Source organism: Nipponia nippon, unplaced genomic scaffold, assembly GCF_047370975.1.
Source record: "Nipponia nippon isolate SJK-2023a ecotype South Korea unplaced genomic scaffold, ASM4737097v1 scaffold_12, whole genome shotgun sequence".
In the NCBI taxonomy this organism is placed as follows: Eukaryota; Metazoa; Chordata; class Aves; order Pelecaniformes; family Threskiornithidae; genus Nipponia; species Nipponia nippon.
This window is the reverse complement of record NW_028262313.1, coordinates 20,962,238-20,986,623: the sequence shown is the minus strand read 5'-3', so window position 1 is coordinate 20,986,623 and position 24,386 is coordinate 20,962,238. Positions and strand designations below refer to the sequence as shown.

Sequence of the window (24,386 nt, the reverse complement as noted above, 5' to 3'; positions counted from 1 at the left end):
GAAAAAAGCTCAGCAATTGCAGATGAGATTAATCCTTAAAAGTCTGCTTAGAAATCCTTTTTAATATAACTAGTGATGTGAATATGTGGTGCAGCAGTAAACTGAGTTCTAATGATCTGTGACGTAATTGCAATCTTATCTCTGGCACAAAAATACAGGAGACATTTGAAGTATCCCAGATTAGGGAAGCACAATGTAAAGACATTTCCTTGCCTTTTTTTCAAAGGAGAATATTTTTCCCCTTAAGGTAGAACAGGCTTTCAGCTTTGAAAAAAAAGTCCTGAAAGTCCAGGACTCTGGTCCAGTTGCAGTACACCATAACTAACCTTTAAATTAGAAGTTGCCTAGAATTTGTATAATAATTAATACAACACTAGGGGATTTAATTGACCACAAGATTAAACTATTAAGGAAAAAATTTCATCCTAATTGGGAATTGAACCCCTACCCTTTATTCATCGAGTGTCTGCTCTGCCACTTGAGTTGTGAATTGGGGGTTAATTGACTGTCTAGAATCTCCCAAGGAGCAATTATTTCATATAACAGTGCTAACACATACTGTAGTGAGGCAATTTTTAATGGCATCCTTTTTTCCCCCTGGATTTAGAGCGGTTTTTTGAGGACAGCAAGAAAAGATGCTGGATGTGGGGGAGGGAAGAAAGATGTAAACAAAAAAGGACTTGGGGTTTCCTTTCAAGTGCCAGTTGATAAAGATCAAAAACCAGAAAGGGTATTGATGTGGATTTGCCGTTACAATGAGACCTTAGCAATTTTTGGTTAATAAACCCCCTAATCTCTGTGTCCTGTGGGTCACGCTCAAATCCCAGCACTCTTCCGTGGTTCTGTTAGATTCAATAGTACTGACACAGTACAGATCTCTCATCGTTTTGGCTGCAGTTGAGGGTTTTGAACTCCACCGAATGCATCTCAGTTTTGTTGGACAGATGATGAATTAGTTTTAGTCTATGAACCAGGTTTTGCTCTCCAGTTTAAATATTTATGGCTACACTCTGTGACAGTGTTGCACTCCACGGGACAGACGGCGGTGTAAAGAGGCAGGGATTTCCCCAGTGGCACAAAATCACCTATAGCTCTCAACCATTCTCGTCTTGGCAGCTGCGACACTGAAGACATATTAGAGAATAAGGCTTGTATCTGCAGTGACTTGACTCGGGCGGTCCTGGACCAAAAGAGAGCCTGTTCGAGGGTCATTAGTTGCCTAAGACAGCCTTGAATACTGCCTGGGCTGGGCCAGCATTCGTCTGCTGCAGCGGGAGGAGGCTGTGAAAGCAGCGTAATGCTGACCCTGCCTCCTGCCGCTGCGCCGCAGGGTTGGCGCTGCAGGTTGTTTCTCCTGTGCAGTTAACGCGTCCGTATTTTGAGAGGCCATTGCTCCTAAGCCTGTGCATCAGGACTGAAGGATTATCTTAACTCTTACCCTGGTGTAAGTGGTGGCAATAATGTACGCTGTGAAGTCTCTTAATTTTTTTTCCCTCTCTGTACCGCTGTCTCATTGTATCTACTTTTTATTCTCCCCGTTCTCTATTTGATTTTTTCAGTATGTAATTTTGCTGCATCTTTGGCTTCTCTTTTTCAGTGTTTGAGGAATATAAATTTATTGATACAAAGTTGTGGCAAAATTACAGTTCTCAGCTCAAGTTGTTATAAAGACAGACTTAGGAGTGACCTGTAAGTAATTTTAAATAAACTACTATCAAAATCAGAAAAAGAAGGGGTTAGGTAGACTTACATTTTTAACATCTTGTATTTATTTGCTTATATGGTAATTAATAAAATTCAGTACTTCATAGTAGATTTTTCTGCTTCATTAGTGCAAATTTGCAGAACTTTTCTAATGACTATTCTCCTTTGAAGAATAAATAATAGAGATAATATCAAAATGTTTTAACTAAATGAAGACTTAGTTATGGATACAGTTAGGCATTTTTATACTTAAGTATATTCTGGGTTTTAAATGTTTTGATAAAAGTGCCGTCTTTACAAATACTTGAAGAAGCTGTCAGAATTTAGGAGAAACTATTTTTGTGTGGAATTATCGAAGACAAAAGGAAACGTGGAAAAGTTAGCTTCTTAAACTTTCATTCTGAAAATCAATTTTAAATCCTGTGGGCAAGAAGGACTGACTGTGTAGGTAATTCATACTTAAAAATATGTAAAATCACTGTATGCTTAGCGAAGTCTGACAAGAAGTCTGAAAAGGAATAGCGCCCCATAGCATTAAGGGCGCTCAGAAATAGAAGCGGTTTAAAAATACGTTTTACGAACAGATACTTTCAACGTAGTGCTATTTAACCATGTTGCCATCTAAGAGGGGCTTTTGCAGTGTTACCGGTAGTTCACCATGCTCCTAGTAGGCAACAAATCTTAGCTATACATTGCTCGGCTTCGGGATACGGGGAAGGATAGCGCTTTGCCGGCGCGGTGTGCAGGAGCCCCGCAGAAACAGCGAGCCCCCAGCTCGCCCGGTACCCCCTTGTGCCTGCGTGCGGGGTTGCAGAGGTGCGACGAGTGGGTCAGCTAGGGTGGACAGGACTCGCTTCTACCATAGCCCCTTGTTGCAGGGTGATGCATTGCGTTCACAGCTTAACTTCTGTTTCACATAGAAACATATGTGCTCACATGCCTTTTGCTTACATTTGCATTCTGGTGAAATCCAGGCCACCAGCCCGCGTATGATCGCAGGCCCATAGGTTTCTGGTGGATGGCGTAAAGCAGTGCAGTCAGTCGCACAGGAGGGCAAGAAGACAGAAGCATGAAAGCAGCGTTAGAAAGTCCAGGTGACTCCATTACGCGTGCGCTGGAGAGTTGTTACTTAAAGATGACTTGTCGATACACACACGCTTTGTAACCTGCTTTATCTGCAGAGGAGATTTGAAGGATACTCTTGTGCCTGTTTGGTATTACAGGAATATCAGTAACAGAATGACTTAGATTTTCTGGGTTTGCTGGAGGTGTTTTAGAAAGCTGAAGGTGCGGAGAGCGGGCATGGCAGAGACTGTCTTCAGCTGGAGAAACAGTGTTTGAGACTAAAAAAAATATTATTTCCTCTTGCTTCACATTAGAGGTGAACAAGTAAAATAGATATAATAAATACAAAAGAAAGGGAGGTTTACAGTGTAATTCAGATTTGAGTTGGGTTTTTAAGTCACTCGTTTTCATCTGGTCAGTAAAATCCTGAAGTAAAGACAGAGGAAACAAGATCTGATATTTCTAACGTGAAAAATAAGCATAGTGTTTACTGCAGCGTGAGAAAATAGTTGTCCCAGGTCCCATAACAACAGTCTAGGCTATCAAAAGCTCCCACCATCTGAGGAGGATGATGCTCTGGTGAAGAAACAGAGTAAGAACGAACAGCATTTCCCATTGCTTCTGCCTTGGGAAGGAAAAACCTGGACACATTCACAGTATGAACTAAGTGTCAAAAGCAGTATTTTACACTCTGAGTGTGATTCCTTTACTGTTCTCACCTAGTTCTAACTTCACCCCTTTAAATATCATTCTGTTCCACAGTTTTCCCCACCTGCTGTTTTCTAAAACTCGCACATGTCCCCAGTCCACATACACCATCATTCTTCAGTTACACTCTCTATCCACGTTTCACCCTGCCAATTCAAGCTCTATCCAACACCCAGCTTGCCTGCCTGCCTGCCTGCCTGCCTGCCGCCTTTTCTTTCGCTTTATGTCTTTTTTTCTACAGGAAACAAATAAATCCATGTATTGACACAGAAATCTCCAAGGTCAGAAACCTGTTTGGTTTTGGTGGCTTTTCATTTATTTATTTATTTAAAATAAGTACCACACCCCAAGAAAATTTTAACGCTGTTAATGACTTCCAAGTTAGATCAGTGTAATTGACCTTCTGTAATATTGCTGTCTGCAGTTAGGTCAGATCAACAAAAAATCCAAAAGGCATCACATCAATTCTGCTCTCAGAAATGTTAATTTTTTTCCGATACAGACCCGCAGTTCCCAGGCCTGCTGTCCAGCCGTTTGTTTGCATGCCTTGGCTCGATACTTGTTGGCGATTTTTCATGCTGCACGTGCAGGTCTGGTGTGCAACCAAAGGTGGTGCGTCGTGACTGCTCTCGCAGGGGTTAGTCCTGGCCGTACAAGCCAGGTGAGGTACATCCCTGCCACCCTCCCTTTCTCAAGCAGTTTATTTGTAATTGCATTGCAAAATCACGTCTTGTACGAAGCCCCTTGGTAAAGGCCAGTTAGCTCTTCAGAGCAGTCGCCACTGAATCATTTGGATGGACTTGACCCTGAATCAGGATTTCTTATGTCATGGTAGAAACTGCGGATCAAATTTTCTTCTCATGTAAATTTGAAATAACTGCTTGGAGTAAGTGAAAGCCCTCTGTATTGTTTCCTAGTAAGATCAGAAGCTGTCGATTGAAGGTATTCAGCATTGCTCAAGGAGTACTTTAAATAATGTTGTAATTACAGTCAATTCATTTCCCTTTGGAAGTTTGCCTTTAGACGAGCATGGTCTGGCAAGCTTCTCAGTCAGTTAACAAGCAAATAAAAACCCCAGCACCCCCTCCCCATGCTGCCATAAAGAGGTCTATTCTGAAAGTTATGCGGAGCTGTGGAAAGCAGTCGTCGTGCTCCGAGCGTGCCCTTGCGTGTGGCATTAGCCCTCACCTCTCTGTCACTGTACTGGGGCAAGTAACTGATAGTGAGCGACACGATTTCCTGGGCTTAGTACATTCAGATTTTTATTACGATATTACCAGCACACATGTTTGTGGAAAGAAGATATATATATTTTTATCTATGTTTAGCCTCGGAATATAAACTCTATAGAAATAGTATATTACCTGCATGAAACTGAAAATATGGGTGACATAGTGTGCAGGAATTGGGCCCAGCTTTGCTTACAAATCAGCTTGATGATGAGGCTGCAAAAGTTATATTTTCTCTGCTTTCACATACTGAATTTATTAGCTTCTTGAAATTGATTTTGGATGCCTTTCATTTGCCATTGGGCTGAAGTCAAAAGCAAAACGATGATATACAGCATTTTGCTCACTCATCTTTTTATTGCCCAACTATTGTTATTGAGTAAAAGACATGCAGTGTGTTTCCCAAAGGAGACAGAAAGCACATTGCATTTTCTTTTTAATTGACGGACGTTTAACTGAATGCAAGTCCTGCAGTCCTCCCCTTCAATATGCAGGTGGCAGTTACAGAGGGGAAGCGGGGACGGGGACTGGGATTCGGTTTAGATCGGGGCTGAGAGCAGAAGCCAGAAGGGCTGTCAAACTTTGTACTGTTTTATTCGCTTGGAAGGAATGGTGCAAAGTTAATATCGATGCAGCGCTATGAAAGTGTTCAAGTGGTTATCTCTGGGAAGGTAATGTGAACTCAGCAGTATCATTGCTTTGATCTTTGGTTAAAGTCTTACAAAACTAGATTGCTGTTTGATTGACAACCTTGTCAGAGAGTGAATGAAGACTGACACTCTAATATTGAAAACGCAGCGTTTACAAAACTTAAAGCCCGAGTTTTCTCATGACACTGCTTCTTTTGTGGAAGACTGGATTTCACATTTATTTTTAAATAAGTGTATACCTTGCTGCGTGCAGCTAAAACTTATGATTTTAGACTGCTGGCTCACAAATACTTCTTACCCTAATATTCACTGCAGATGTGTTTATAGCAACAGTACTGTCATAATTTATTTGAAGAAGCAGGAGTTATTGTTTGAAGGCTTGGATGTGGTGGTATTTATCACAACTCAGTACCAAATAATGATTGATCCGACGCGTGGGTGATCGACGCAGAGGTGGCAGGCTGCGGCTCGATTTGAGTAGTGTATCTGGCAGTTTCTGCGTGGGTCCAATACACAGGTTAAAGGGTTTCCACCATATAACTCTACCTTGAGAGGTTGTCTTCAGCTATTGCTTATTCCTTGAATTTAGTAGCCTCCTTAGAGGTTACTAAAGGGAGAGTTCATTTGTGGAGTAGACTTCTCCTTTCATGCCAGTAATCCGCTTAACTGCCAGCCCTCTTCCAGTCATACCTTATTTCTTTCCAACCCGTTTTCAGTGTCCTGAGTTTGAAGTCTACCTTACGCTCTCTGCCACTGAGGCAGATTTTCAGGCAGAGCTGGGCAGCCAGCTGTGGGTGGCGCTGCCTGAGCGGGGTGTTGGACAAGACGACCTCCAGAGGTCCCTTCCAGCCTCCACCATTCTGTGATGCTGGTCATCTCCGAAATGATGTTCTGCTCTCCTGACGTAGCCTTGGTGCCGTGGCTTCCCATCAAACTTGCCTTTCTGCTTTGGGAAGTCTCTATCTTGGTCATGTCAGTAGGGTTGCTTCCAGCCCCCGTGTCCCGCCTGCCGGTTAGCACCAGGGCAGGCTGTTCTCCAGCTCTCCCCAGGGTGAAGCCTTGAGATGTCACCTACCTGTACTCTGTCCGTCAAAGGCTGCACTCTACGTGTACTTTTGCACACTTTCCTCAATTTCTTCTTTAAATTGGACAAGAGAATACATTTTGTTCAGCTAGCAAACAAAAAAGGGCCTTAAACAACTACCATTCCTATTTTTATGTGAAATGACAGTAACTGCTGTGATTTAAGTGATGTGTAAGAATGAACCAGATTGTGTCTATTTCCACATCAAAATACCTTAAGCAAGGAAATGTCTTCCCGAAATAATAATCCTATATCATCCAGAGGTGTTAGTGAAGAGACTCTATTTATATGAGGCAGTTTAAAAATAGGCATCCGAACGATTTTCACAGAAGGGGCTGATGAGCTGCTCTCTAGGGCGTGGGAACTACTTAAATTGGCTTTACTGTCAGAGCCAGTGTTTTCCGAGACTACGTCATCAGTTTTTCCTGACCTTCTGATTCTCAATTTACTTCGCTATTGCTAAATTCTGAATGCAGGTCTTTCCTTACCTCTTAGGTCATGTATGTCCTAGATGAATATCTGTGTGTGAGTGTGTATAACATTAAGTAGCTATAGAAACATGCATAAACACTTGCAAACTGATATGTATGCAATACAATATCATATCTTCATCTACTAAAGTATCCTTTATGAAGAACCATAAATTAAAAGCCAAGATTAAAGCCACTTCCATCAGCAATGCAGCTTTGCTGAATAAACCTTGCATTTGGCCATATTTTCAAAGTGGACATGTATACGTCACGAGAATAATTACCATTTCATCATTTGAAGTCTGCGAATGAGTGATTTCAGAATGAAAAGCATATGTAGCTATGCTGATTATGCAGAATAAATTATTTTCAAGCCCCACATTTATATGAGTACATTTTTTATTGTGTGGAAAGTGCATGTCCACAAAAAATAATGAACACCTAGTTTTTGCTGTAAACATTTTTAAAATATATATCTGAAATTCCTTTTGGAAATGTCTACAGTCTGCCTCCATATTGCAACACATATGGTAAGAAAAGCTTGCTTGCAAGCCAATGACTGTTTTTAAACAGTTTTCAAAATTGCACTGGATAATAGCTCAGGTACAAAAATTGGTATATTTTGTATTTTATAACAAGCAGCTTAACATTTTTTAAGGTGTGACAAATTTCTCCCTAGATAATGTTTCATGTAATAATAGGATTAGTTTAGCTGTCCCTAATTTTTTTCATGTACGTAGGCACTGGTGGTATATTAGGAATACTTCTGAGCCATTCTAGTTCTGCCTTACTCCGTTCCTTAGTCTTTAGAGGCCTCTGTGGGCACAAGGGTTGTCGCTGTTGAAGGCTTTGTTCCGTTCTGTCTTTTTTTCCGTTCTCTCCCTGTGCGTATAGGTGTGTAGATGACACATAACGTAGATATTTAGGAACCAATTCTGTTGCTGTGGTTTTGATAAAGCATTTCTGGAACTTCTTGTATTTCGATTAAAGATTTACAGCTCTCCTTTTGCCTCAAACCTCATTTTTAAAGGCCAGAAGAGAAAAGAAAGCCCAAACATAAACATGTTAAGTGAAATATCCATAGTACCTTCAGTTAATGGTATTTCCTTAAAGCAGATAAGTTACTGAGCCCCCTTTTAAAACATGAGTGTTAATTTACTGTTTCCTTTCATCTGTTGAAATAATTACTTTTCTTTTTTGCCTTCAATAGTTTGTTCTGGTCGTTAACATTTCTGTAAAATTAAGTTTGAAAGGTGCTTTTAATGTTCAGATAGACTGCAGTGCACATTTGACTGTTAAAATCAACCTACTTAAGGCAGAACTAATGTTTAACACTTGCAGCTATTTGAAGTAGTTCACTGCCCAGTTTAATGGTGCTGCCAAGGGCAATGGTCACATTACTTGCTATTATATTTTGGGGGTTTGTTAGGCTGGCAATAAAGACAATCCATGATATTTCTGAAAACATTGGCTTAGATCTTAAAGACATCATTTTTCTACTAACAAGCTATAAACTGTAATTTCTTGGGGAGTAGCGGGCAAGAAACACTACCCCCTGCTCTTGGCCACGTACTCCATCTAGGAGTCGGAGCTGCATGCTATGTCGTCAGTGTCGAATGACTTTTCCTGCAAGCTCTGTTAAAAACGACATAATCAAACTGTACAAAAACCACGGTGATGGTCAGCTGCACTGGGAGAAGTGATCTTATAGAACGGGAACTGGGTTTTTCATTTTGTATGGTATCGAGACAGTTTTACGACACCTGCGCTGGTAGGCGAAGAGCGACGCTGGGTCGCCCAGCCCAGCCTGGCCTGATGGAAGCGTGGTGCGGGAGGTGGGAGGGGCACGGGCTGGAGGCAGCTTGGCTGCTGCACTGTGAGCCATCTCCGCTGTGGTCACAGCCCGACTGGTGGGTTCCCTTTCATGGCATTTTTTGTGGATTTTGCTGGTTTCGTTGCTACGAAAGCGGATGTCTCCGTCATGCCCTGTTTGCGGTATAAAAACGCTCCTCCAGCCTCGCGTTGAGAATAGACCTTCCCAGCGGCCAAATCCGCTTCAAGCCATTCTGCTACTAACACGTCCTCAATCTGTGGATTTTAGAATGTAGGTCAAATGAGATTATTTATGGGAATCTTCAGGCAAATAGTACAGAAGAAAAAGTAACTAGTTCTTTGGGTAGTGGAGTTGATGGAAACTTTGCTCGGGTCTTCAACAAGTCCGATGGGAAATGCGTAGTGTAGGACTGCCCCAAGTAACCCACAGCTGCGTGACTGAACAGCGCATATACATCATATCTGTGCCTATGTGAGGTCACGAATTTATAACAAAACAGCTGCTTTTTCTTCTTTAATAAGCAGGAGCAGACAGAGAATTTAAAGATTAAACAATACATCATCTCAACCAGAAAAAAAAAATTACATATATTTACTAAATAGTGAGTAAAATTTTCCCCTTGGCTAGTCTAGTGCAATTTTACAAGCTTCAACAATGCTGAATGGATGTTATTGAGGAGTGAATTTGGCTCATTCTTTTTATGCTTTTAATAAATACCCAAGGGAAAAGCAGTTGTTCAAGGAAAATGAAATAGAAGTAAACATAGAATTTATTCTCAGTAGGCATTCTGGGGAACTTGGAGCTTGAGTTTTATGCCATGTTTTTTTTCCTGGTACTTGCAAGCAAAACTAAAATATTCATATAAGCTGTCAGTTCTCTAAAGCGAATTCATCCTTTTTAAAAAATAAAACTAAATATAGATTCAGTGGATAGAACCGAAACAGTGTGAAACGTAACAAACAACATTTCTGCTCCAGAGTACATCATTGTAATGGACCATATTATTCTGGGCTGTGGATACAAATGATTTTTTTTTTCCCAGCACCCTGTGACAATTCTTGAGACACAATCATGCGCAAACCATCAGTTGTAATTATAGCGGTTTGCCATTTTCATCTGCTCCATGCCTATTTCTCATTTGATTGATAATCCACGTACTTCAGGCTAATGAAGGTTCTTCATGCTGCCGCTTCATAAAAGTTACCAGTTTTTACAACCGAAATTTCGGGACAACGTTGGCATTTTTTGTTTGAAGGGAAAATGAAAAAAAAAAATTTAGTTGCTTCATAGTGCGTTTTTTCACATAGATTCCTAGGGTGCCACAGAGAAACACAGTCAGTGGGGAGTTCCTGTTGGTACAAAGAAGAATTTAGACTGTGGATTTCATTTCAGATTAATCATTGCCCAAACTTTCAAATAGTCCTTCAAAAAAACCTGTGATTCCCCAAGTAGTGTGCTGTGGAGGGTCAGAAGCAGCTTTTTTGGATCTACAATTATTTTGATTACCAATTACTTAATTTTCTGTTTTATTATTATTTCTGACATTCTGACTTTGAAAAAAAAAAATTAGTTGCACGGTCTAAGAGTTGTCAGTTTAAACAAATCATATGAAGAGACTTTTTATGGTTCTAGACTGCATATTCAACTTAGATACCTTTGTCAGAAGCAATGCAGATCGATTTTAAGTCAGTATTTACTACTAGAGAGTATAAAGCCAGACTTCATACATCATAAAAGCAAGAACATGTTTTATTATTTGGGAAGGACTGAGCTGCAGAGGTCGCACAGTACCTGAACAGAGACTGGCTCCTGAAAAACATGTATGTTATTTCTTTTCTTAGAAGATATGTGGGAAAATACCTTTCCAGGTAGGGTTCGTGCTTCATTAATATTTTGATCCACTGCTTGCTTTTCATCGGCTACAGACTTGCACGTTGGCATAAACCACCCAGAAATATCTTCGTCACTAGCTTCGTCACCACGGGTTGCAGTAACCTTTGTGAAAACTTTAGAGCTCGAATGGCAGTGTGTACAGCATCAATACCTTTCAGAATTTTACAAAACTAGCTGATTAAATCTGATTTTAAATACTACTTTCAGTCTAGAACCCTGCCTTTTTAATAATCAATTAAAACATTGTTTCATTGTGTTTATTCAGCGCGTATAAAGCGCTGCTTGACATGTATTAGACCTTACATAGCAGTACACAGCTGTAGCCCATCCAGCATTTTCCAAATGAGTTTGCACAAGGAATAAAAGATTGCCATCTGAGCAACACTGGAGGGAGACAAGAGCAGACAAAAGGCAGTTAAGCGCTACAGAAAAAGAAAAGACCCTGTTGAGATAGAAATTTCTGAGAAAATGCCTCAATTTCACAGGGAGATACTGTAGCAGGCAATGTACATTGCTTTCAGCACATGAAGTACATTGCATTTGGGATTCATTAAGCTTCATTTTGTGCACTATCGTGAATGGGTATGTCAGCTACTCTCTCAAGTAATGCAGAGTTTCAAAGCAAGGAGGTAGAATAAACCAAAGTGAAAATATAATGTGCCCCGCAAAGAGAGTAAGCCAGTTTTAAAAGGAAAATGCTTTGGTTGCTAAAAGCCGTAAGTCACAGTAGCAGTGATCAAAACCTGAACGTTTTTAAAGGATTTAATGCTTATAGAGTTTTTAATATGACTTACAAACATCGGTGAGTTCATGCTTCTAGCTGGCCTGGTGGCAATCCCACTAGAAGGACAGATGCACTGATAGAGGGCAGAGCCTTCTTTCTGTCATTTGGAAGAAAATACGCAGACAACTGTTCGATACTTTTAAGTTATTCACTTCTTTACTGAATATGGGCAAGGTATTTTTGGTTTTGGTCACGATTAGTTTTTCAACTTCTGTATTTGGAGCGGGAGGGTGCTTAAGATGGTGCTATTTTCTCTCCCCTCTGTTTTCCCTTGGGAGCCAGCTGCAGAGCTCGCTGTGCCGCTTCGCCGCCTCGCCAGGCGTCGGCTGCCAAATCTGTAAGCCACAGAAAGTGGCGGGTCCATGAAGCTGGATTTTTCAGCCACCCACCAAACCCAAGGCTGGTTTGAAATCTGTTTGTGAATGCATGAGAGGTCTGGAGTACTGGGTTTCTGTGCAACTTGTTTTAGTTTGTATTTTGTTTTTAGTTGAGAAGTCCAAGAGATTTATCCAAAAATCCCTTTAGTATATTTTATTTAGTAATGATGACGCCAGTGGCATGTTTTGTTGGTCTTAAAGTCTACTATAAATTATAGTGATTTAGAGGCAAAAGGTTCATGAAGTTTCTCAAAATTTTCCTAGAGTGATTGGTTTGCAATGCCAAATCACTGAAACAATGGGATTGTATATACACGTGGCCGTGAGGGGAAAGAAAATCTTCATTGCTCGTTTCTCCAGCTTTTGTGTTTCGCCTGTAGCAGATATTAGGCTGTTATTAAGACAATTAGCCTAAGCAACGGGGCTTAACTGCCAAACATCGCTATATGCCGCATTCCGTAGCAGAGCATAACTTTACGCGTCTTGCTGTTTCAGGCTGATGGCCCAGGCGCTTGAGGTCTCGGGCAGAGAGAAGAGTAGAGGAAAACTGTTGACCAGTTGCTGGGGATTGTACTCCTGCGCTGCACTGGTAACCTGTTAGAGGAAAACACAGGACCCTGGGATTAGCCTCTTGGGGTTTAAATACTTCATTTAACCCTTTTTTTACAAGTGCTGTTTTGCCTCAGATACGTGTTGGGAGTCACTAAGGAGGTGGTGACCGAAGAGGTGCCGCGCCTGTCGGGCGGGAGGCTCGGAGCGGGTGGCGACGCGGCTCCCCGCCTCCCAGCCGCCAAACACGGCGCTCAGGCTGACCTGAAGAAGAGTACAGGAGATTAATGTCAGAGAGCTGCTGCTTTCTGCAAAAAGTTTTCGTCTTTCTTTCCTTTCCCCGGTATTTGATCTTTTAAAAGAGCTCAGGATAAGTGACAGCAGTAGACTTAACAGTTATTAGGTTGCAAAGTAGTGGATGTGGACTACTTGGTGGTTAGCTTACATTTATAGTCTGATCGCAGCTGCCATTTGGGTCAGAAAGAGTTTTCCCTTTTGATAGATTGGCTGTGTGCTAGGAAAACTTGTCTTTCCCCAGAGCATCATGTAATTATTTGGTGGCAAAGAGTTGTGCTACGTTGCTATGGACATGCAGCTCTCCACACCGAGAGCTGCTGTAATGCTGATATATGTGAGCCTAATCATTCTGTCACTAAGATGTAATATCGATACGCCAGGACAACATTTCTATCAGAGGACCCATTACTTGCCCTCTTAGTTGAAGAGGGAAGGAGGACTGGGATAAGCCAAATGCTGACCATTGCTTAGCCCAAGAGAGGCTTGGCTGCAGTAGGGTTCAGTTCTGTAACCTTTAATACCCGCAGCAGATACTGGCACTCCCCAAACAGCGGCAGTCGGCGTGCTGCTGGGCGCCGCGGGCGGGCTGGGCCCCGGTGGGAGACGGGGGCATCGCTTGTTTTGTGCAGGGCCCCGGCTGCTGCGCCAGAGCCGGGCGGGTGGGCGGCGGGGGGTGCCGCAGCCCCGTGCCTCTGCCGGCCCTGGGGAGGGCTGAGGAGCTGCTGCGGGGTTAACGCTTTCTGTGGAAGCCCACAGCAGGGCTGTGCCAGGCCCCGTGCTGCTAACAGCTACGGCACAGAACTGCGACTCACCTGTAGAGTGACAACGGTTAGAAGGTAGATTAAAAAGGGATGAATTTCTCGTGCTTCCTGATAATCAGGGTGTATAAAATCAATGTGTAACTGAACTGAATTCAAACGCTACGATATATAAGCGGAGTACTTCTTTGTTGACATCTGATGAATTCATACTTCATTCAGAATGGAACTTTTAAGGTGATCATCTTTCTGGGTATATTTTCCTGTTAAGGCAATCACATTTCGCCTAGCGATCAGTTTTGAAAGTTGTCTTATTTCTACAGTGCAGAAATCCTGCTGGTGAACATCCCCCAGTTGCACTCATAATTATTTCTGATTAAAAGTGCCCTGGCCTGACAGCACCGGGGAAATTAATAGGAGCAGCTTTCTACAAGTTTTAGAAGATGAGCAAAGACATACTCCCTCTTAAAATTATTTAAGCAGGTGTTGTGGGAAGCCATTGCTTTTATAAGGCTCTTCAGATGTTTACAGCAAAACATTTTTTCCCAGTGATTGAATTTTTCGAAGTACTAAAATACCACAGAGAAATATGTTTCCCACCAGTTTTATGGCTCCCTGGATGCATTCTATACAAACCTTGTATCTGCCTGGACACAAACACTCTATTGCAAAAAGATATCTTGCCATTTTAACAAGCTATACTGCTTTGAAAGGATACACTGCATCACCAGTGGGAATGTCAGTACCTTAAGAGTAATACTTCTTTAAGGGTACTATTTTATTAAAGCAGACCTCAGTAATTTGTTCCTGACTGTTATACACCCTTATTTTATTAAAGGTATTTTACATCTGTAGAGGAGATTACTACCACTCCTATTTTCTCCACTGCTTGGCTTTAATGGATGGTGTGGAATATAATATTTATTAAGCCTAAGCAGGGGAGGACATAATAGCAGAATTGTCCTTTATAACCTATTTTACACAGTTGTAAAATAAACCTTAATAAAGCAGGAATAATTATCCAGGACTATCCAGGAAATGGAGTACTCTGCCTGCTTCAAATATTTGGAGGTCTTAACTGCCGGTTATACATGTACTTTAAGAAACTGAACTCAACAGTAATAATATTGATATTAGTTTGGTACTGTTTTAAAATATATTGAGAGATGAATTATCTCGTGTGTCATAATTAGTATATTAGCATAAATCATATAATACATAACTATTTATAGTCTCTGTATAGTATTAACTGTGTATTAACTTCTACAGAAGACAAACACGGTACAAAAACATTCATACTTACTAACTTGGAGGTTTAGATTTCCTTTACCTTATTCTGGTGGCCCCCAGAGCCCCGCAGCTGGCTCCCTGGCTACCGGTCAGTTCTGCTGGTGATCGCTAAGCTTCGATGGCAGAGAATGGCATCATTCCTTATTGCTCCATTCTGTATGCCTTCAGGTTTGCTTGTGGCCAGAGAGGACTCATGTTTACTGCCTGCACCCCAGAAGGCAGGGAGTGTCTTGCTTCCAGCCTGGTTTTGCCTGCGATCAGGAGCACAGACTTTGCACCTAGCACGTGCACAGCTGACATTCGGGTAGGTCCCTGGAGCAGGAAGACAACTTCAAAAACATGCCTGGGGGCACGTTTGCAGCTTCAGCAGGCAGGTGGAGTTTTTCAGGTGCAAAATGGGAACACGAGCATGTGTGCCATACTGGTGAAAATTTGGTCCCGCTGATCACAGCTATCTGGAAGCATTTATATAGTTGTGTGGGTTTTGTGAATAGGAAAAAATGGAGTCTTTCTAATGAGATCTGTTTCAAATTATTGGTTATACTACCAAATACTGCAGTAAAGGGAGTAGATGATGAAAATTATTTAAAAGCACATTGTATATTTTTATTACAACGAGTGGGACATGAAAGAGATTGCCTAACTGTGGAGGCACAGAGGCCCTTTTTTGGGTAGACAGTTTTGCTTGTCAGTTCTTGAGTACTGCATTTACAGACGTACGTGGCGTCAGCAGAGTTTGCCGACGACCGCCCGCCTCACCCTGCAGGCAGACCTGTGTAGGTGGCTTCTGCAGGCAGCTGCCAGCTTCTCCTGCCCGTTCCGCAAGTTAAGCCAACTGGGAGCTACCGTCTGTCCAGAAGCCACGTAGCAGCAGTTAGCATGGCGCTGGGATTGAGTTATTGCCCTTCTCCCCCCGCCGCTTCCCAGGCCCCCCATGCGCGGGTGTTGGCTAAACGCTAAAGCAGGGTTCGTTGATCTGAGCGTGATGCCTCGCTAATCGCAGTTGTGCGTGGCCAGGAGCTGGCTTGCGTGTGCTGCCGGAGGACGTGGCAGAGCAGGCGCGATTCTGCCTGCGAGTGGACCTCACCGTCTGCCTGGTGGGGACTGAGACTCTCCAGCCAGCTCTGGCTGCCCGTGCTGGTAGGCTGACAGTTCCGTTAACAGGCATTTCTTCAGCTTGAACAGCATCAACCTGTTCCTATTTATCTTCCATCACGCCCAGCCCGTGTTTCTGCACCTTTCTGATGCGATAATTTTACTGTTTATTGTACTGCTTCTTGGATAGCTTTGGTTTTCTGTGTCTTGTAGGGAAAGATTTCGTATGAAGGACCTAATGCAGCTTTGCAAGAAACTGATTCCTGAGCAGATATTCCAGAAGGACTGGGAAAGCAGTTCCTATCTTCCCCCTTCCTTCCTGATCTCTTCCTCCTGTTGTCCTATTTATATATTTTTTTTCATAAATGAATATTGTGGAAATGATTTGGACTGAAGTTATTAGATTAATTATCCAAACTGACATTTTTGCAGTGTGTGAAAGGACAGGGTGGTATGTGAAATAGATGCACTAAGAACACCTACAGTATGACAACAAGTAGCAGGGTAATTGCTGAAAATGAAGTCTTTTCTGCTATCCCTTCCCTTCAACATCTGTTGTTCCATATGGAGTCATAAATATTTGCAATAAAATAGTTGAAGAAATAATCTCAACATTAATAGGGAAAAGCTGAATCCGCCAAGAAAATTGAAGAATCTTTTTTTTTCTTGGCAAGTTCCTCCTACCCATTCTCATCTGACAGTTTAAAATCTCAGTAGAAGAACAGTCAGACTGCAGTGATGCTTAAAAATCACCACCAAAAAAACCTTTGTGAATGTTAATAGGAGACTTAGCTGAGAAAAATTTTATAACCTCTTGATAATGGCCATGAGGAGGATTTTGTTGAGTTTGTCTCATTTTCCTCCTTTCTTCCACGCCACAGTCATGTCATTACTAGCCTCTTATTGAATAGTTCACATTTTCACTTTTCTCTGTTGTCAGTAGAAATAATGCTTCTTGTCGGTGTGAGGAATGACAAGGGACTGTTACTAGCTGAAAGTAACTAGTTGCTTTGAATTGCCAGATGGAGAATGCAGACCGATAGTACTTAAGCTTCTGCGTAGATTAAGCAGCAACTTAAAGCACAGAACACTTGAAATGTTTTGGAATCCAGATTACCAAAACCTGCCCGAGGAGCAGCTCCTAGGAGACAGCGGGTATAATAATAACTCAGACAAACGATAAATTGTAAATACTTGTTGCGAACATAAAGATAGCAGTTTTGAAGGCTTTTTATTTATTTATTAGTAGCCTTAGTTGTACTTACGGTTCTCCTTAATGAGCAGAATTTAATCAGGTGACATCAGCTGCATTTGTTTTTCTTAATCTGTACATATTAAACTTTAGACTGAGGTTACTTGCAATGAAACACTGCAGTTCTGATGTCTGGCTAGTGATTTACTGCACTTCTCAATTTCAGTTTTTATTATTGCAAACCTAGTAGCTCATCTCACTCGGGTCCTTTTTTTAAGGTTTAAATTAATAAAATATTTTCAGGTGTTTTTACCGTCAGTGCCACGTGAACATCAGAGTGTATTGTAAATATGTTGAAGTTATAAATAGGTATAATTTTCTGTGTTATTAATGAGAGTACATTGATGAAAATGTCAAAGCTGTATAATTACGCACCTCTTGATAAAGAGTACACCGATAAAGACAATTTGTAAACTGTAATTTCAGCCTTTTCTAGCGAAATCTTCATTTCTCTGCTTTTTGCCTCCTCCTGCTATTCAAACACCAAGTGCCTGCTTTCTGACGTCCTTCCGGGGCGCACGCCCTCCTCGTGCCTGCGAGCGGGTCTGCGGAAAGGCGGTGGATGCATTGCTTGCACAGTTTGCTTCCTCCTTTTTTACTACTCCAAATACTCAGTTTTTCCTAAGCCAGCACGTTGCTCTAAATCTAACAGCTGTGGTCTACGTTTTCCCCTTGCGTTGAAAACAATGAAAAGGTTTTATTAAACACTTCTTCAGGACAACATCAGCCGATTACAGAGCGCATAGGTGAGAACCAGCTCGGACGCAGGTACCGTGAAGCGGAGCATAGTTGATGGTGCTGTTTTGTGATAGTTTTAAGATGCCTTTTAAGGCAGCTTGGAAATGTGTATATATAAGGATTACATACTATTTTTAAAGTCAAGTTTTTTTTATGGCAAAGCTCAGTAGCGAAAAATGCTTGTGTGCTCTCAAGTGGTATCAGTCATTTGAAACTGAAATAAAGTCTGATTTAAAGCTAGTGCAGTGGATTAATCAGCTACTCCCCAATTGCATTCATTGACCCTGTTCATTCAGGGACTGTAATTAAGAAAAACAGCAGTGACTTTAAATTTGGCACCTGAATCACAAGGTTAAAGCAGTAAATTTCTAAGTCTGATTGGTGCCAGGTTAGGAGGAGGTATCTCTTTTCTCACTGATGAACAGGAGTGCTCAGCTCCTGGCAGAGAAGCAATGAGTGAGGGAGAAGGCGGCAGGCAGAGGTTTATGGAGGATTTTCAGAGTTATTAAGACGCTGAAGACAGGTAACCCTGTCCTTGCAGACTTACTTACCGATGCAAAATATTTGAAAGAAACAATGCTTCAGATTACAGGTTTTTCATACTTACCTTACTGTAAAAGAAAAAAAATTCTACTAGTTTCTAGTTAAGCAACACAGAAGTTGCCAAGGTTTAAAATTAAAATAAGAAGTCTCACTTTTTTGGAAAACTGCTTTTTGCAGTCAAAAATTTGAATTTGGGCCCTGATTCTGTCAAAATACCCATGTTTGGACACCGCTGCGGCTTCACTGTTGTTGTGAAGTAGGTGTAAGTATGCAGCTGGAAGCCAAGGGACCTCTTGCCACTATAAAGATATATTGGTTTGGATGATTCTCTAAGATCTTTGGGCAAATAATGCTATTTCAAATAAAAACTTAGCATCTTATTTTCAGAGATGAGTAGCACGTGCAACTCAGCTGGTGTTGCTGGTCCTCTGTTTTATTTTATTAAAGGTCAAAAGGGTCCGTTAGAGTGTCTAGGCTGTTCTTTTGTAACTGTGCATCATTAAATGTAATCCCCATCACTCAGATACGAAGCTCAAAGAATTATAATTGCGATAAACCATTTTAGTCCTTAGGTTTCTAAATTGTATGCCACAGGCAGGGAAAAGGAGTGACCCAGCTGCCATCTATGTTCAAAACCATCTTATTAATGCTGGCTGAAGGCTTTCTGAGATCAAATGTCTTGGGTAGTAACTAACAGATTAATAACTATAAATTTCGTATAAATTGTTACTCTCTTCTCCATATGCCACGTATTTATTTTATGCATGAGTTATATTCTGTAGGCTGTTTGAGGTGAGGTTTACATATAATGCTTACAGAGCTCCAGATAGATACCATTATGAAGTGTACGTGAGGAAATAACTTGGTGGTCTAACTAGTGTTAGGCAATATGTAAATTGTAGCTTTAATATTTCCACCGTGTGTTGAGAGGGGTGTGACACGTCAAGTGTATCAGGTATATGAATGATGGATTTAAAAACATACCTTCTGAAAGAATACAGAGCAGCTGGCAAATAAAAATTGCCTGTTGGTTCGGGCCACGCACTGTCATGCAGGGAGCAATCCGCGTTACTCCTGTTCCCAGTGCTGCGTTTAGTCCGTAGGTTGATGCTTCGTTTTCTAATCGCTATTCCTGCAATTTAGGCAGAAGACAGAAGACGAAATACTTTAGTATATTGAATTGAGAACAAGAAACTTTCTAGCAGATTTCCATGTGCTTTCCTGGGATAGTATTCCATTCACTGTTAGTGTTTACTGTGGATTTCTTTTCTCTACAATATAATTCTTGCTTTTTGTCTATTCATCTGGATGCCAGCTAGAAATTAAAATAAAAAGACTGCACTCTAAATGGATTCCTGACTGCTATTATAAAGCATGGCAGGTTTAACAAACAAGCTCGATAAAAGTAGTTCCCACTTTGCTTCAATAAATAGAAAGGTTGTTTGTGTCCTTGGTTAGATTGTAGTCGTCCTAGCTTTATTTCTTGCTTATTCTGTTGTACTATATGTGCGAAGGCAGCTTTTAGCATTTATATTTTTAGTGTTCTTTAAAATCAAAACGCTTAAATCAACATCTTTTTTTCTATTAAAGAGATGCATTTGATAGAATCCACAAAAAATGCTTCCAACACGTGCCATTTTTAATTGCTTTACCAATTATGATTTCTCCAGTCTAGCTAATAAATTTCTGCCTAACTGTGCACTTATTCAGAATATGGGCAAGATGTAGACGCCATTCAGATGTGAAGACCTATTACAAGATTGAAATAGATTTCTAATGCATTTATCATTCATCTTTGCAGAGTGTGATTTCAATCAGAAAAAAAAAAATGATGAATGGTTTGACAGTTTCCACCCATATACGCTAAAACATAATATGCTGCTTCTAGTTTTCAGCTATTACAGACTTTAACATGCAATGTGACCTTGGTCTGCAAAGCATGTTTGGTTAGCACAAAAACTTAATCATAAGAAGTCATAAGTAGAATCCTTCTTCTTTACTGCCCTTTTTCTGGGACTTGGAAATTTATTGCTTCTGGGACAGGTAGGATATGAACAATGGGCCAAATAGAGTCCAGGGTTATCTCATCTGTGTGAAAACTGCTGCTGAAAATCGATGTGACCTCTGCTACACTGTCATCCCAATTCCCACCCTCGGTGTCCTATTTGTCTTTTGGTAGAAGCTTAGATCTGTGTGCTGTCTCTATGTGTCTCTCTTGGGCCAGATTATCAAAATGAATCATTGCCTGCATACCTCTTATATTTCTATTTATTTTCCTGGTGCTGACTAGGTCTGATGAAATATGATTCTTTTTGCATTTGATCCTCACTGCAGCAAGCAGCACCTAATTTAGCTGTGTCTATCTCTTTAAAGAAGAGTAATACTATTTGGAAACTTCAATCTGCTGTACAGTAACATTACAAACCATAGACCATGCAACCTGTCTTCGCAGTCAATAGTAATTTTCCTTTCGGCCAATTTAATGTTATTACTTTCATCTCCAAATAGTAGAGATTTCTAGAGATTTTAAAGCAGCTATGGTTTTGTTATGCATACTTCATGTGTTCCTTTCTTTTCCAAATGCCCCTTCTGTTTAGTCTTTCGTGACTCCATGGCTTAGATCATATTTCTGTGTGGCATCGTACACAACTAATCACTTTATTTTAAAAGCTCTGCCGCTGATGTGAGATATTCAAATGTGAGAAATGGTGTATCTGAATCAGCACGAACTCCGTGGTCTGAGTATGTTAACCAGAGTTGTTGGGTTTTTTTTAAATGGATCATTTAAGTTACATGAACACAGCTCTAAAATGATAGCTATGAAGTGTGTAGAGGTTACTGGCTTTTGTTGTTGTTAGTCCTGAAGAATCACTATAAAGATGTTCCATTTAATGAACTCAGGCGGTGAAAACAAAATACTCCCTAAACAGAGATTCCAAGGAACACGTGAAAACGGCTCATGCTCCTGGTTCGTTGTCAGTAGGTGTGTTCTAGAAACACAGCAAAAACCGCTTGCTGCTCAGTAGGTGCTCCTGGAGTTTGGAGCATCTGGGTAATGGTACTGCTGTGGAGACACCGTGCTTTAATTCGTTGTTGCCAGATTCTTTCCCAGGTTTGGGGTTGTTTGGGTTTTTTTAATGGGAGAGGCAGGAGAAGGAGGCCGCCTGAATATGGCATGGTCTCACTGTAAATCCTGGCTTTAACATGACCAAGACACTTGACAGATGAAACTGTCGGGACTGGCTGTGCAGTTGCCCTTAGAAAGCACGTGTGTCGTGAACTTCTGGTCGATACATCAGTTGCAAGCTTTACTAAAAAGCAATTGCTGAGAAGATGTTCTTCATGATTTCTGCAAGGGCGGGAACATAATATATATAGACTGGTTTTCCCTGGGATGTTACACAGAAATATTTTTTTAACGTTTCAGAGTAAAAGAAAAGTACAGAGTTTGGCTTTAAAGACCGCTGGCAGATTTTACTTTTGTGGTTTTCAGCAATTAACTTGATGTTTAAAACGAATACGTGGGGAAGACGTACTCAAAGGGATCTGAGAGAAGGAGAAACATTTACTATCCTAAAATAGGTTTAAATTATCCTATTCAAAAATGTGAGTTCATTGGTAATAGTACTGATTCACCACAAAATTTAAAGGATTTTTGAAAAATAATTACTAATGTTGTTTCTTTCCGGATACACACTTCTACTGCCTGTGCACAGCTTGATCTATAACAACGTGACCTATTTGAAACAGCAAGTGAAGGGGAAGCTACCAGGCCCCGATTTGTACGAGATGCGCCAACCCCGTTGCGCGCAGGAAAGCGCCGGAGCGAGGCCCTGTGCCCGAGCGCCCTGGCCCCCGCCGCCCAGCTCTCCTTCCGCCGCTGGCAGAGAGAACGCGGCAAAGCCCTCGTGGCTGCCGCCGGTGACTAGAAAGGCTGACAGTGGCAAGGTGCTTGTTAAGAAAACCTGCGCTGACGCTTTACTGACAGTGTGGAGCTGGTGCTAGCTAAGCAGGAGGGGGTGACTCAGTGGAGATTATTTACTGCTGAGTATGGGAAGGGTAATGTTAAAGGAGTAAAGAGATGCGATACGTTTCTCGATTAGAATTTTGTCAAGGTTATAGCAACAGAAAATGCACATCACAGAAGAGCAAACGTGACAGAATGAAGAAAGGTCATTTAGGTTTAATGAACTGCGTAATACTGGTATAATTCTGTAGTATAATTCTGTAGAATTTGGGATATAATAGTCTATACTCTATTACAGCTATGTTATAGTCTTCAATATATTTATTATTGTTCTGTACTATTATGCAAACTTACCCTAGCAACAATCACAGCTGCCCAAAGACCGAAACAATGTCAATTTTACTAACGCGCTTGTATTTTGACTTCCAGGTAAACAGAATGCTAGTTTCTAGAAATTACATTTACCTATATTTCCAATGCTTTCTGATGTTGCTTTTAAACCTATCTTTACAGAAGAGGTCCAAATTGCCATTCCAATAATGAAACCAACCTTAGATAAAGTCCAACTGGCTGGACAGGCCTTGCCTCCTGGATTTCCGGCGCCATTTCTTTTTGCTGATGGTCTTTCATCAGTAGAAACACTATTAACCAACATTCAGGTAAATTATTCTCTATAGGGCCAGGCTATGTCATGATAGATAAAATGTGTTTCTTTTTCAGTCTCTTTAAAAAGTTTCAGAAACTATTTTATATCTGCAATTCTAATTTCTTTTATTTAATGTAATGCTTAGGTTTCCGCTGTCTGGCGTTATCGATCGTGAAAGGGTTTTATATATTGTCTTTTTGACTTAATAGTTGGCAATAATGGTCATATTAAAATTCACCAGTCTCATTATTCCTCCTTTGCTTCTCCCTGCAGTTGACCGAGGTCAGCAATGATATGGCCCTCCGTTTGTAATAAACCACATCAGTGGGATGAATTAGCAAAAGCTACACTGAATGATTCCATGCCACAAAACTGCTCCTATGTAACAGTTAGCTACTACAAATGCCCAGTTGCATTCCAGGTCTATAGGTTCCTGCTTTTATTTTTTCTGTTTTCCTAGAGGGTGTAAAAGAAACAAATGGATGAACTTGGTCGCTGCTGAAATAAACTGCTATTTTCAGCTCTTGCATTTGTGTGTGTTTTAGGGCCTACTGAAAGTGGCTGTGGACAATGCGAGAGTCCAGGAAAAGCAGATACAGCAGGAAAAGAAAGAGTTAAAGATGGAGCTTTGTAGAGAGAGAGAACTGAGAGAGAGCTTGGAAAGGCAACTCACAGCTGAGCTGCAAAGCAGAGGTGAGTGAATGAAAAATGGAGTTTAGATATCTATTAAATGTATAACCCTTTGGCATTTCCAGCTGGAGCTATTGAGGACTCGGAGTTAACTGACATTCATACTTCAGTGTAATGCAGCAGTGGACTAGCACTGGTAATGAAAGATTTAAATTTAATAAAACCCGAATGAAGCACACTTTTCTGTAAGCAGACAGAACAGTGACTGAAGGATTATTTCCTGGAGGGCAACTGGCCGCAGAGAGTTTTGGCTGGTGCTGTGGAGGAAAGCTGATTCAGTTTCATGGCTTTCACATGTATTATTACCACTTCGCTGTGTATTCCCAGCCCGATTTCCTCATTTGACAGCTTTAATTTCTTTTGTTTTCTGCTATTATCCTCCAAGCATTAAGGATCAGTCTTACTTGAGAAAGGTATGTCTGTAATTTGGGTATTTAGTTGGGTTTTTTTCATTACCTTACTACTTACCTAGCCCACATTTCTGTAGTGTAGGTGCTAGTCAGCTAGTCTTTCTTGTAGATAACTTCAGTGCAACAAAATAGGCAGAACTACGAGAAGTTGTCTGCCCAAGTGCAAGATGAAGCAAATAATCCTAGATATTTTTTTTTCCATCAGGAGAGTGAGATACAATAGCACTCCCCATTTGGGGCCTTCTAAGACAAAACCATGACTGTTCAGAAGCTTTTGATAATAACAAGCAATTAAATTGGTAAATCTGAATTTTGCGCTGTGATATTGCAAAGAAGGCAGTATTCTTTTTAAA

General features: G+C 41.0%; 2 protein-coding genes across 6 annotated transcripts in view; one reads left to right on the top strand and one right to left on the bottom strand.

Annotated features, from left to right (window-relative positions):
- The window catches only part of DACH2 (dachshund family transcription factor 2), a 310,552-nt gene that overhangs the window by 269,458 nt on the left and 16,708 nt on the right, over positions 1-24,386 (top strand). For all 5 annotated transcript variants that reach the window (XM_087749118.1, XM_087749117.1, XM_087749116.1 and 2 more), the window contains exons 8-9: positions 22,801-22,946; positions 23,479-23,626. In XM_087749118.1, coding sequence (XP_087605244.1) covers positions 22,801-22,946; positions 23,479-23,626 — 294 coding nt within the window. The remainder of the gene's footprint in view (positions 1-22,800; positions 22,947-23,478; positions 23,627-24,386) is intronic.
- The window catches only part of LOC148056741 (uncharacterized), a 236,146-nt gene continuing 222,237 nt past the window's right edge, over positions 10,478-24,386 (bottom strand). The window contains exons 13-15 of the mRNA XM_087749119.1: positions 19,305-19,452; positions 14,733-15,147; positions 10,478-12,392 (exon numbers count right to left, since the gene is read on the bottom strand). The gene's annotated coding sequence lies outside the window, so the exon portion shown is untranslated. The remainder of the gene's footprint in view (positions 12,393-14,732; positions 15,148-19,304; positions 19,453-24,386) is intronic.